The sequence below is a fragment of the Camelus dromedarius genome, chromosome 10 (genome assembly GCF_036321535.1).
Source record: "Camelus dromedarius isolate mCamDro1 chromosome 10, mCamDro1.pat, whole genome shotgun sequence".
In the NCBI taxonomy this organism is placed as follows: Eukaryota; Metazoa; Chordata; class Mammalia; order Artiodactyla; family Camelidae; genus Camelus; species Camelus dromedarius.
This window is the reverse complement of record NC_087445.1, coordinates 36,347,959-36,361,728: the sequence shown is the minus strand read 5'-3', so window position 1 is coordinate 36,361,728 and position 13,770 is coordinate 36,347,959. Positions and strand designations below refer to the sequence as shown.

At 37.4% G+C, this 13,770-nt stretch overlaps 1 protein-coding gene across 3 annotated transcripts in view; it reads right to left on the bottom strand.

The window, feature by feature from the left end:
* Positions 1–13,770, bottom strand: part of CFAP95 (cilia and flagella associated protein 95) — a 129,810-nt gene that overhangs the window by 51,288 nt on the left and 64,752 nt on the right. For all 3 annotated transcript variants that reach the window (XM_031449843.2, XM_031449842.2, XM_010999843.3), the window contains 2 exons: positions 2,053–2,171; positions 1,098–1,166 (listed from right to left, as the gene is read on the bottom strand). In XM_031449843.2, the coding sequence (XP_031305703.1) occupies positions 1,098–1,166; positions 2,053–2,144 (161 nt within the window). In that variant the 5' untranslated portion in view covers positions 2,145–2,171. The remainder of the gene's footprint in view (positions 1–1,097; positions 1,167–2,052; positions 2,172–13,770) is intronic.

Below are 13,770 nucleotides of genomic sequence, written 5' to 3'. Positions count from 1 at the left end.
GATGATAACATGTACTCATATCTTCATAATACACAATCCAACACTTAGAAATTTTTCATGCTTGTAAGTACCTAGATTTCATCAGTTATCTATACATCATTACAGAAACTATGAAATTTTGTCTTCTTTAGAAAGATGAGTGAAGAAATTTCTTTCCTGTAGTAACAAGCCATGCTGCCCCAAAATAAATGTATTTCTTTTACCAGTAAAAAACAGTAGTGCTGCTATGCAGTCAGTTCTCATTATTCACAGTAATGTTCTATAAAATCACTGTGAACACTGAATTAGCAAATAATGAACCACCGTTCTTAGGGAAAATACAGGATTAGGGTCCTTTGAGCCTCTGGTCACAACATATTTATCAACCAATCAATACATACTCTGGTTTTATGTGTGTTTCTGTTTAAAGACACTTTATTTAATATATAGTTGCTTCATTAACATTAAATATGGCCAATAGCACTGTACCTCATGCCTCAAGAAAGGTTATCTAACACAGGTTTTCTGCATAAGGCACATCAGAGCCTTCGTGCACTTAGGAACACTAGACAGCACTTTAGCACTACACTTGGAAGCCATTTCAAACAGCAAGATCATCAACAAGAAGCACAAAACATAAAAATGCAAAAAAAAAAAAAAAAAAAGAAAGACACTAACGAGACTGTGAAAAGGACACTTGCAGACAGTATGAGAGCTGACTCTCAGGTTCCACCTCAGCTGGGAATGTATGCGTTGGATGGCTCCAATGTTTTGCCATTTTATGCATATCTGTGAATGACTGCAACAGTACCCTTAGTATTGATTTGGTGGTTACAAATAAATTTTAACAAGTTAGAGAATTCACAAATGTGGAATCCACAAATAATGAGGATTGACTGTATTATTATTATTATTATTATTATTATTATTATTATTACTACTACTAATGCTGTTTGCTTATGGGGGAAAAAACCTTTTGTTAAAGAAGTCTGTAAGATGCCACATAAAAGGCATTTTGTCGACCTTGGTTCACCCCTCACCCCTTCACCCCTGCAAACAAACCCCTGAATCATTAAGAAACACTTTGTGCAATCTGCAGCGGTTTAGGGACTACGAACATTTTGCGCCAATCTGGTGGGGGTCGAGTAAAGAGAGCTCCAAAGCCTGTAGTAGGCAATCCAGTGTCCCTGGAAACAAGATAACAATTTTTAGAAAACATGTCAGTCTGACATTTATAAACTTTCAAAGTCATACAGAACTACTTTGGGGGTTGAATGTTTATAACAATTATTTTTTAAAAGATTTGCATGTCTGCAACTTTAACGCACTTTGCAAAATAAAATGTCCCAACAAGAAAAAGGAAAGAAAGTTCAGCATTTGGTCCAGTAACTAAAATACAAGATGAAGTGTATGTCACACATTTCCATGGAAAGGCATCGTGCCAGGATGCATATCTCCAGATATGACTAAGAAACAGTTCCTACCCTCAAGGAACAATCTCAGAGGAAATACTTTCATATAAATAACTAGAATGTAAGTCCAACTGCTATGCAGAACATAAACAAAATGCTCAGAAAGCAAGAATATAACAGCAATTAATTCTGATTAATGACAGCTTACCTGATTCTTACTGCATGTCAGGCAATATCTTTATGCACATTTCATACTGCTTTTCATGTAAATTTAAAACAACCCTATGAAGTAGATACTTTTATAACTCCCATTTTATGTAGATAAACTGAGGATTATAAACACCACATAACTTTCATAAGTAAATTGTGGAGATGAGATTCATACCTATGTGGTCAGAACCATGACAAGCAAAAATGTGTAAAGCTGAAATGACATTTTAGCTGGACCTAGAATGAGTAGTGCTGATTGGCAAACAACCAAGGGAAAGGGAATTCTAAATAGAGGGAGTGGCATGAACAGAAAGCATGGAAGCTTGAGATGTGTTGATTGTGGTTGACATGGTCCTGTAACATGTAGCTGGGGCCACTACACCTGTTCTCTCCTTATATAAACCCTTTCCTGCATGTGCCTGTTCTAAGCAAAGGAAAGTATTAACCATACCTTTTAATAATCCCAGAGCTCATTGTTTCCTCATTCAATAAAGCCTTGCTCTTTATTTCAGCCAAATCTGTGTTTAAACAAACTTGTGCCATTTTTTCATGTGTTTCTGATATCCAAATCTGAAAATAGAGAAGCCACGTATAAGAAAAATAAATAAATAGTCAAAAATGTTCAGTTACTAAAGTACATTTCTGTTGAAGTACATTCTGATTTTAATTGTTCACTCCATTAACCTTGGAAAATTAGAAATGTCTCATAGCAGCCAATTGCTATGAGAATATCATCATCATAAATATGTGAAAATGGCAATTCCTTACTTTGTTTTGTTGGAAAATAAAAATCAAATTTGTTGTTTCCATAAAATGGAAAGTACAACATTCCACTAAATACTAACTCTTACCTTCTTTCCATTTCCTTCTCAAGGTTAGTATATTTAAACTTCTCTAAGTAAGAAAATGTAGTAATCACTTTGTAAGTCACATAGGACTTCAGATACCATCATATTATCCATTCTTTATAACAGAGGATAACTCAATGAATTATCAAGCAATTATTACTCTGGAAAAAACCTGCAAATTACAAGAAGTACTCAAAGTCAATTGCAGAAGCATCATGGGTAATATCGAGGGGATCTTAGGAACAAAAATGGATGCTGAGCATTCAACATTTTTCCCATACAAAACTCTAGAAGATCACAAATATGAAGGTTCACAGCAGAGAATCAGAACTCACCACCACCAAGAGAACCCATTACTTTTTCCTGAAGACTAGCTTCCCTAAGACATCCAGTGAAGCCCCAGATCACATTAATCCCACTAAATTATGTTTACAAAAAAAAAGAGAAAGAAATTACGGTTTAGAAATGAGGAAGCTTCAGCTGCAAAATATCATAGCTAGAGGAGGTGCCAAGATGGCAGAGTAGACAGACTCACAGCTCACCCTCTCCCACAAATACACCAAGAATTACGTCTGCAAACCCACTAAATGACACAGAATACCTACTGAACTCTGGCAGAGTGTCTCTCACTTCAATATACAGGAGGATTCTCACAAAATCCAGTAAGAGAAAAAGAGAAAAAATGAAAAATTGGTGCAGGACCAGTCTTGCAGGGAGGGAGCAGCATAGGAAGAAAGGCACCCTCATGCTGGGACACCCACTCTCCAGCCAGGAGGTCAGAGGAAACAGAAGCAGAGCTTCCAAGGCTCGGAGGAGAAAGTGGCAGCTGCTTGTCAGACAGAACTAAGGGAAACGGCTGGTACCTGCGATCCCCAGCCCTAGACACAAACTGACAGGGACAAGCTGGGACTGGCTACTGGAGATCTGTGAGGAGCCTGGGCAGAGGGCTGGGGCCCACTGCACAGAGGCAGCGTCAGGGACTAGAGGGTGGTGTGAACTCTGACTGGGGGAGTGTACGAAACAGAACAGCCTGGGATCCCCATAAAAAAGCAACACTGCTGGTGTGAGGGAGGGGGAGGTGTGCAACGCAGCTGCGCCATAGGTGCTTTCTTCACTTGGCTCCACTGTTGGTATGTTCTCACAAGAAGAGAGGTGAGGCTTAGTCATAGCCATTACTGTTGTGTGGAGGTGGGGCTGAAAGCTGAATCCATACCCAGTGGCCCTGCAACTTCACAGCTGGGACTGATATTTGTTTACAGCCCTAGATAGAGAGGTTGGATTTTGCTCTCTCTGGACCCTTTGTGGACCCATGCCTCTGGGACGAACAGGCAGGGAGAGGAGTTGTGCTGCACGAGTACAAGTGGCAAGTATGAGTACTGGTATTTACAACAGGCCTGTGTACTGTACCATATGCGGAGGCAAGGCTAGGGTCTGTGCTGACCTGTGGTGTACCACATATTCAGGTGTATGTCTGCACAGTTGGGATGGCAGGTTCTAGCGCCTAATATTGGCAGATCTGCATGGGTGGTTCCTGAGGCCCAGAACCTAAGGAACATGAGAGTAGGTGCCTGACACTCCCGCAGCTAAGGCAGGGACAAAGGCAGCGTCAACAAAGAGTACTTTGTAAGCCCGCATAACAAGTGACAGACAACACCACAGAGGACACTTCCCAGTGGACATCTGCCAACTCTTCTTCCCAGCTGAAGCACTCCAACCCTGTGTACCACATACCACAGCTCAGAAATGGGTCTAGAAGCCTTTATTCCAGCAACAGGGGAGCAGACCAGGCCCCTGTCAAGGCTGTGACAACCACAGAACAAAAAAGGAGATCCCACTCAACAACAACAATTAGGGCAGGCTCTGATCACCACAAAACCAACCACACCCCAAATCAAAGGGGTAACAGCCAACACACATGGAAGAAAGATGTGGCAACCATCCATAATAAGAACAGCCTTCACAACAAAACTATTAGATGCACGCAGTCTACACAGGAACACTACCACTTTAAATAAAAACAAACAAAAAATAGTAGATAACTGATACTCCTAAATCTACAGAGCCAGAGAAATATAAGTAAAATGAAGAAGCAGAGGAACCACTCCCAATTAAAAGAACAAGAGAAGTTCCCTGAAAGAACGAACAATGGATAGACCTCAACAGTCTACTAGGTCATGACTTCAAAAAGGGGGTGATTAAAGCACTGAAAGAAATAAGAGAGACTATGAATAGAGACAGAGAATACTATAAAAAGGAAATAGAAACTATAAAGAGGAGCCAGTTAAAAACAGACAACTCAATGGCTGAGATAAGAGCCAAGCTAAAGGCAGTCAAAAGCAGACTAGATAATGCAGAAGAATGAGTAAGTGACTTAGAAGAGAAGATAGCAGAAGTCACCCAATCAGAGTAGCAGACAGAAAAGCAAGTAAAAAACAATGAAAGCAATATAAAGGACTTATAGGATAAAATAAAACATGCCAACCTAAGCATAATAGAGGTCCCAGAAGGAGAAGAAATAGAAAAGGGGATTGAAAAGGTAATTGAAGAAATCATGACTGAAAACATTCCAAACCTAATGAAGGAAACAGATATCCAAGTACAGGAAGCACAGAGGGTCCCAAACAAGAAGAACCCAAACAGAACTACACCAAGACATATTATAATTAAGATGCCCAAAGTTAAAGAAATGATTCTAAAGGCAGCACAAGAAAAACAAAGAGTTAGTTATAAGGGAACCCACATAAGGCTTTCAGCTGATTTCTCTACACAAACTCTGCCGGCCAGAAGGGAGTGGCAAGATATATTCAAAGTCCTGAATGAGAAAAACCTACAACCTAGGATACTCTATCTGGCAAGACCATCCTTCAGAGTAGAAGAAAAGATAAAGAACTGCACAGACAAGCAAAAACTAAAAGAATTCAGCAATACTAAACTTATCCTAAAAGAAATACTGGAGGATCTACTCTAAATTGAAAAGAAGCAGGAAGCTATAGAAGTAAGAAAATCATAATTGGAAATGAAATAACTACAGTAAGTTGCAAGAGAATTAACATGAAGATGTAAAATAAAAAAGCCAACAAAATCATAAAAGGTGGGAGACAGGAGTAAGAAAATATAGGTTTTTATTGTTTTTCTTTGCCTTTTTTCTTTTATCTTTTTTTTTTTCTTCATTCTTTTTAGGATGTGTTTGAGCCTACATGACTACCAGTTTAAAGCAAACAAATATAGTGAGGGGTTAACATACTTGAAAAACAGATCAATCAAAAGCATACAATAGAGTCACAAAAATCGAAAAGAAGCAAAGCTAATATAAAAGAAAATTATCAAACCACAAAAAGGAAAAGAAAGGAACAAAGAAGAAATACCAAATCAACTGGAAAACAAAGTTCAAAATGGCAATAAACACGTATCTATCAATAATTGCTATAAATGTCAATGGATTAAATGCTCCAAAAGACATAGAGTGGCAGATTGGATAATAAAACAAAAACCCACCATACGCTGTCTACAAGAGACCCACTTTAAAGTGAAGGACACACATAGATTGAAAGTGAGAGGATGGAAAAAGATTTCATGCAAATGGAAATGACAAGAAAGTGGGAGTAGCAATCCTCACAGCAGACAAAATAGACTTTAAAACAAAGGCCATAAAGAAAGATAAAGATGGACACTATATAATGATCAAAGGAGCAATACAAGATGAGGATATTACACTCATTAACATATATGCACCCAACATAGGAGAACCTGAACATATAAAACAAATACTAATAGACATAAAGGGAGACACTGATGGGAATACAATAATAGAAGACTTTAACACCCCACTGACATCATTAGCCAGGTCTTCCAGACAGACAATCAATAAGGAAACAGATTACTAAATGACACAATAGAAAAGTTGGACTTGGTTGATATTTTTAGGACGTTACATCCCCCCCAAAACAGAATACACATTCTTTTCAAGTGCTCATGGAACATTCTCTATGATAGAGCACATACTCGGTCACAAAAGAAGCCTCAACAAATTTAAGATGACAGAAACTATTTCAAGCATCTTCTCTGACCACAATGGCATAAAACTAGAAATCAACCACAGAAAAACAAATGAGGAAAAAAATGACAGCATGGAGACTAAATAACATGCTACTAAAAAATGGGTCAATCATGAAATCAAAGAAGAAATTAAAAAATACCTTGAGACAAATGACAATGAAAATACAACCACACAAAATCTATGGGATATAGCAAAAATAGTCCTAAGAGGGAAGTTCATAGCAATACAGGCCTTTCTCAGAAAACAAGAACAATCTCAAATAAACAACTTAACCTTCCACCTAAAATAATTAGAAAAAGAAGAACAAATAAAATCCAAAGTCAGCAGAAGGAAAGAAATAATAAGGATAAGGGAGGAAATAAATAAAATAGAGATTTAATAAACAATAGAAAAAAATCAATCAAACCAAGAGCTGGTTTTTTGAAAGCGTAAACAAAATTGACAAACCTCTGGCCAGGCTCACCAAGAAGAAAAGAGAGCACACACAGATAAACAAAATAAGAAGTGAAAATGGAGAAATTACAACCAACACCACAGAAATATAAAAAACCATGAGAATACTATGAACAACTATATGGCAATAAATTGGACAACTAAGAAGAAATGGAGAAGTTTCTAGAAACATATAGTCCACCAAAACTGAATCAAGTAGAATTAGATCATTTGAACAGATCGATCACTAGAAGTGAAACAGAATCAGCAATAAAAAACCTCCCTGCAAACAAAAGTCCAGGACCAGATGGCTTCACTGGGGAATTCTATCAAACGTACAAAGAGGAGTTCATACTGATCCTTCTCAAATTCTTCCAAAAGATTGAAAAGGAGGGAATACTCCCAAACTCATCCTATGAAGCCACCATCACTCTGATACCAAAGCTAGGCAAAGACACTACCAAAAAAGAAAACTATAGGCCAATATCACTGATGAACATAGATGCAAAAATCCTCAATAAAATATCAGCAAACAGAAACCAACAACATGTAACAAAGATTATATATCATGATCAAGTTGGGATCATTCCAGGGACACAAGGATGGTTCAACACATGCAAATCAATCAATGTGATACACCACATCAATAAAAGAAAGGACAAAAATCACATGATCATCTCAATAGATGCAGAAAAAGCATCTGATAAAATTGAATGCCCATTTATGATAAAAACTCTCACCAAAGTGGGTATAGACGGAACATATCTCAACATAATAAAAGCTATTTATGACAAACCTACAGCCAATATAATACTCAATGGTGAAAAGCTAAAAGCCTTTCCACTAAAATCTGGAACAAGACAAGGATGCCCACTCTCACCACTTCTATTCAATATAGTATTGGAAGTCCTATCCATAGCAATTAGACAAGAAAAAGAAAGAAAAGGGATCCAAACTGGAAGAGACAAGGTAAAATTGTCATTATATGCAGATGACATCATATTATATATAGAAAACCCTAAAGGCTCCACACAAAAACTACCAGAGCTGATAAAATAATTCAGCAAGGTAGCAAGATACAAGATTAACATACAGAAATCAATTACATTTATTTATACTAACAATGAAATATCAGTAAAGGAAAGTAAAGAAACAATTCCTTTTAAAATTGCTTCCAAAAAAAAAACAATACTTAGGAATAAATCTGACCAAGGAAGTGAAAGACTTATATGTGGAGAACTACAAAACGTTGACTAAGGAAATTAAAGATGACTTAAAGAAATGGAAAGATATCCCATTATCTTGGATTGGAAGAAGTAATACTGTTAAAATGGCCATACTACCCCAAGCAATCTACAGATTTAATGTGATCCCTATCAAATTACCCAGGACATTTTTCACAGAACTAGAACAAATCATCCTAAAATTTATATGGAATCACAAAAGACCCAGAATTGCCAAAGCAACACTGAAGAAAAGGAATAAAGCTGGAGGAATAACCCTCACAGACTTCAGACAATACTACAGAACTACAGTAATCAAAACCAGCATAGTACTGGTACAAAAACAGACATATGGATCAATGGAACAGAATAGAGAGCCCAGAATAAACCCACAAACTTTTGATCAATTAATCTTTGACAAAGGAGGCAAGAACATACAATGGAGTAAAAACAGTCTCTTCAGCAAATGGTATTGGGAAAACTGGACAGCTGCATGTAAATCAATGAAGTTAAAATATTCCCTCACACCATACACAAGAATAAACTCAAAACGGCTTAAAGACTTAAACATAAGACAAGACACTATAAACCTCTTAGAAGAAAACATAGCCAAAACATTATCTGACATAAATCTCAGTAATGTAATCCTAGGGCAGTCTACCCAGGCAACAGAAATAAAGGCAAAAATAAACAAATGAGACCTAATTAAACTTACAAGCTTTTGCACAGCAAAGGATACCATAAGCAAAACAAACAGACAACCTATGGAATGGGAGGAAATATTTGCAAAAGATGAGACTTACAAGGGCTTAATTTCCAGAATACATAAACAGCTCATACAACCTAATAAGAAAAAACAAACAACCCAATCCAAAAATGGGTGGAAGACCTAAACAAGCAATTCTCCAATAAAGACATACAAATGGCCAATAGACACATGAAAAGATGCTCAATAGCACTAATTATCAGAGAAATGCAAATCAAAACTGAGGTATCACCTCACACCAGTCAGAATGGCCAGGGGGGAAGAAGCTCTCTGGTGTCTCTTTTATAAAGGCACTAATCCCATCCATGAGGACTCCATCCTCATAATCTGATTACCTCCCAAATGCCTCACCTCCTAATTCAGTCACATAAGGGGTTAGAATTTCAATATTTGAATTTGGGCGGGACACAAATATTCAATCCACAGCACACAGGCACTGCCCTGCAGGGAGGAAAGCACAGGAATAAATGTCTGAGCCAACTCTCCTCCCAGTGCTAATCACCAGTCAGTGCCTTCCATGGTCAATTCTCGGCAATTCACAGGAAGCCAGAGAGCAAAACAGTTCATTGATACAATCCATAGGGGTCAGCCTCCTTGGCACAGAGCAGGGTTGAGAAGGGTGGAGAGTGGATCTGGAGGGAGAAAGGAAGGACACCTGGCATAGTTTATCTTTATTTTAAGGAAGGGGAAACAGGCTGAAAGGGATTAAGTAATGCCCAGGTAAACCAGAGAGAAAAATAGAAGTTCCATTATTCAAAACATGCAATTTGACTCATTCATCCATTCATCCATTCATTCATCCATCCATACCTATGAAGCATCAGGCATCCTCTAAGTTCTAGAGCTGGAGTAGTAAATAAAACCCAGAGGATATACTGGCTGTAGCTTAGTGAGCTGCAATAAATCATGAGAATAATAGTAATAACAATAGCACATGGCCATATACCACTCTAAATGTCTTCACATTAAATGCCCGTGAAAACTCTATTCCCATTTTATATCTGATGAAATAAAGACATGGGAAGTTTTAAATTCTTGACCAAAGTTACAGTCTAGTAAGTCGTGGAGCCAAGAATCAAAGAGAAGCAAGAGGACACTTACTCCAGAGCCCACTCATAACCTGTGTTTCCTGTATCAGAGGTAAATGTTATCCCCCCAAATTAGACCTCCCATCTTCATCAATAATAGAACCCTCCAATTTTAGCTGACCCCATGGTGTTTCAAACTACGTTTTCCAGTCTCCCTTATACTTAGATACCACCAGTGACTGGTTCTGGACAACGAGACATAAATGGAAGAAACTTATACAACCTCCAGTAAAGGTCCAGCTTTTGTTTTTCTCTTCCTACTGCATGGAACGTGGACATAATGACAAGTTTCCAGCAGCCATCTTGGGCCCTATGCAAGGGATGGCAGAGCAGACAGATAGAAGCAATAGGTTTCCAACAATTTGTGGAACTTCTATACCAGTCCTGGCCTATTTTCTCAACTTTTTACATTAAAGAATAAAACCTAATGTGAACAGGCACTGTTGGTTTATGGTTTCTATTGCATGTAGGCAAACCTAATCCTATACCATCTTAATGTGAAAAATCACTTTGGTCTACAAGTGTTCATAACCTGACATAAGGGTAGGTAATTTATAAAAGCACTTCCATATGTTTAAAAGTCTTTTGGGCTTTATATATATACCACAAATTGGAGATTGGCAATTTGATATGTGAGACAGCTAAATTAACACAGCACCAACTCACAGGCTAATCACTTAAATTTCCATTTAATTTGCATAATAAAATCTAGCTTGAGTCAAATGGTAATATAAAAAATATCCAATGTGTGCACAGGAAGTATACTTCATAATATTCTTATTCCCTGTTCTCCTGAATATCAATTTTTTTAAGTTCCAATTTCTAATCTTCCAAGATGAACTTTTCCCATATATGCTACATTTAAGAAAACCCAGTAGACATATAACCTGGGTAATGCATATAAGGAAAGAACAGGTCTTTTAAGAACTTGAGGGGTAAAGTTCCACATTTGAGGGTAACGAGCCTCTCTGTGCTGAGGATGACATCCCCTGGTAGAATCTCTCTTGGCAAGATTCATTTTAAATGATCCCTAACTGACATTTCTCTCTTGGGCTTCCTATAAGGTCCCCTGAAAGCATCCTCCTCTTACCTATGGTGAAGGAAGCACAGGTACTTCCCAAGTCAAGTATCTCCTCAGATGCCACAGGCTGCTCCAGGAATGAATTGGATCCCAGTCTGCCAAGTTCCCCAACTTCGGGGGAACATTTATTAAATTCCCTGTCTGATATCCTTGAGGCCCCACACTACAGCTTGAAGGGAATAGGACATACTTCTACCTGCATCCCATGGGGACAACAGGGGTGGGAGTTAGCATGTACAATCTCTCCAAACTACTCCTCCAAATTCCAAATACTCTCAGCTGGATCTCTTCAATTTCAACCTTTTCTTTCTTTCTTCTTTTAAACCTTCAAGGTGGAGGTTCAAAACCAGTTACTATCCAAATGCTTTGCTTATTCTATGTGAGTGATTTGGCACCTCACTTTGAAATGAAGGTGAAGTTGGCATCTGTTATCTTAGATCTTCAGTCATAATTGTGGAAGAGTCTTGTCTTACTGTCTTAAACAGTAACTGTAGCTTTTTTACCTCATTGCCAAAAAAAGTCAACATCATCAAAAAGTAATACCAATACTTTGTTAAAAGTCTTTACCTTTAAAAATCATCCGAAAGGTTATTATTTCTCAGTAGTAGTTTTGCCCTGCTTTCTATTTTCATGGCTCTACTTTCATGTCTAAGTGAACTCAGTAGTACCACATACAGATTATTTAAAGGATCCCAGAGAAGCAGAGAGGTCCGCTTCCCATCATTGTCTTGAACAACTGAGACTCGTGGGGTGCAATCAGAAAAACAATTTCATTATTTTTCTCCACTGCCTGTTCAAGCCTTTATGCCATGGTTCTTTCCCTGCACCTAGAAGAAATAAATCTTAGACAAGTGCCACATTTTCTTCTGATCACTTCCAGGTAACTGAACCACTGCTTGTCACAAAAAATCTCAGTTAAGTAATTAATATTAGTAGAATAATCACAAAAAGGCCTTTTATTTGTCTAGTTATCTAAGGGAAGGGTAAAGTAAGCTAACAAATAGAAAATCAACCAAGACTTCCCCACCTGCCTATCCTTGCATGCGTGTGCACACACACACGCACACTTACACACACACACACATTTTCCTCAGCCAATTTTACTGGCCTGGAGCAGATTCTAGCAGGAGGAGGAGAAAATCTTTAACCTTAAATGAAATTCCATTTTGATGACATATTTTAATTATTGAAATGTAACTAAAAGACTTTTTATTATCTGAGAGTGACCATAAAAATTATGGAAACTGCACAAGATTATATCCAGGAGTAGAGAAAGAACTAACTCAACAAACTAGGGTGACTAGACAATGGAGGCAAAGAATATAGGGGTGTCTGTGTGTATTTGTGTGTATGTGTGTGTGACTGCACTCTCTAAGTGCCATTTGTTTAATATAAAAGTTATACTTTCTTAAGAAAACTGATACACATGAAATATTAAAATCTACCTTCTCTAAAAGTTAAATTAGGGCATGATTATTGATATAGAAAAAGAGTTGCAAAAGGAGAGTAATGGGATCAAAATGGAGTCAAAATGGTGGATGCCTCCTTTCATTCATGTTCCAAATTCCTAGAAATGACAACGAAGATATTTGATAGAACTAATAAACCCCTAGCTACAGCGTAAGAGAAGGAAAGTACACTCAGGTGGCCAAAATGTATACAGAATTCCTGAAACAGGAAAGACAGACACAAATGTGCTGATACTGGAAAAGACAATCCAAAGTAGATCCAGGAGTGGATCCTGGAACCTGTGGCAGAGATTATGGAGACAGGAAGCAAGAGGGGGCCCACTATCCCCAAACATCTTCCTTTTTCCTGGTTTAAGTGTTCTCTCCTTCACTGACATTTGTAATTATTCAATTTACAAAAATTTGATCCATATGCCCTTTCAGATACTCAGATCTGAATGCAAGAAGCATCTGTAAGACTGTAGTGCTCAAAATACTATTTCACCATGTCAATCAAAGAAAAAATACCTGAGCCAATTAAGTAAGTAAAGGATAATTGAATTCCTCAGATCCAATATGATTACATCTTTTTTATGGTCATTAATTTTCAAATGTCTTATTTTCATCCACTAAAACAGCTCATATTAGAGACCTACTTAGCTATTCATCTCCTCATAAAATGAATATTAGCACAATCTTGTACTATTCATTTTTTTGGCCATTTTTAAGTCCCAAATGACTGTGATGCTGTTAATACTAATATTAGCCTAATTTCTAATCAGTGTTGTCTTGTCAGTTCCAAAAATGCCTTGGCATTGATTAGCTATATAAGAAAAAACTGTTTAATAAAATGACTCATGTTTTTCTTTGTTCCTTAATATCTGAAATTTCTAATCTTCTATGACACAGCATTAAATTTGCTCTGTATTTAATTCTTCTGAGTTTATGGGACTCAACATGCAGCACTTCCTTAGAAGCAGTCTTACATAAAGGATTGGGACAGGGTCTGTGGTAGTGCTGTGAAGAACCTTGGGTGAGGGATTTTACAAATGAAGAAACAATGATAGAAGTACTTTTGATCATTTTAGTTTGCATGGGACTCGCTCTGTTATATTCAGGTAGTAACCGAATAAAGTCCAAATAAAATACCAAAACAAAATATTGTAGTTTAAAATACTATTTCCCATAATAACCTAGACTAATAAGACAATCAGAGGAACTCCAGT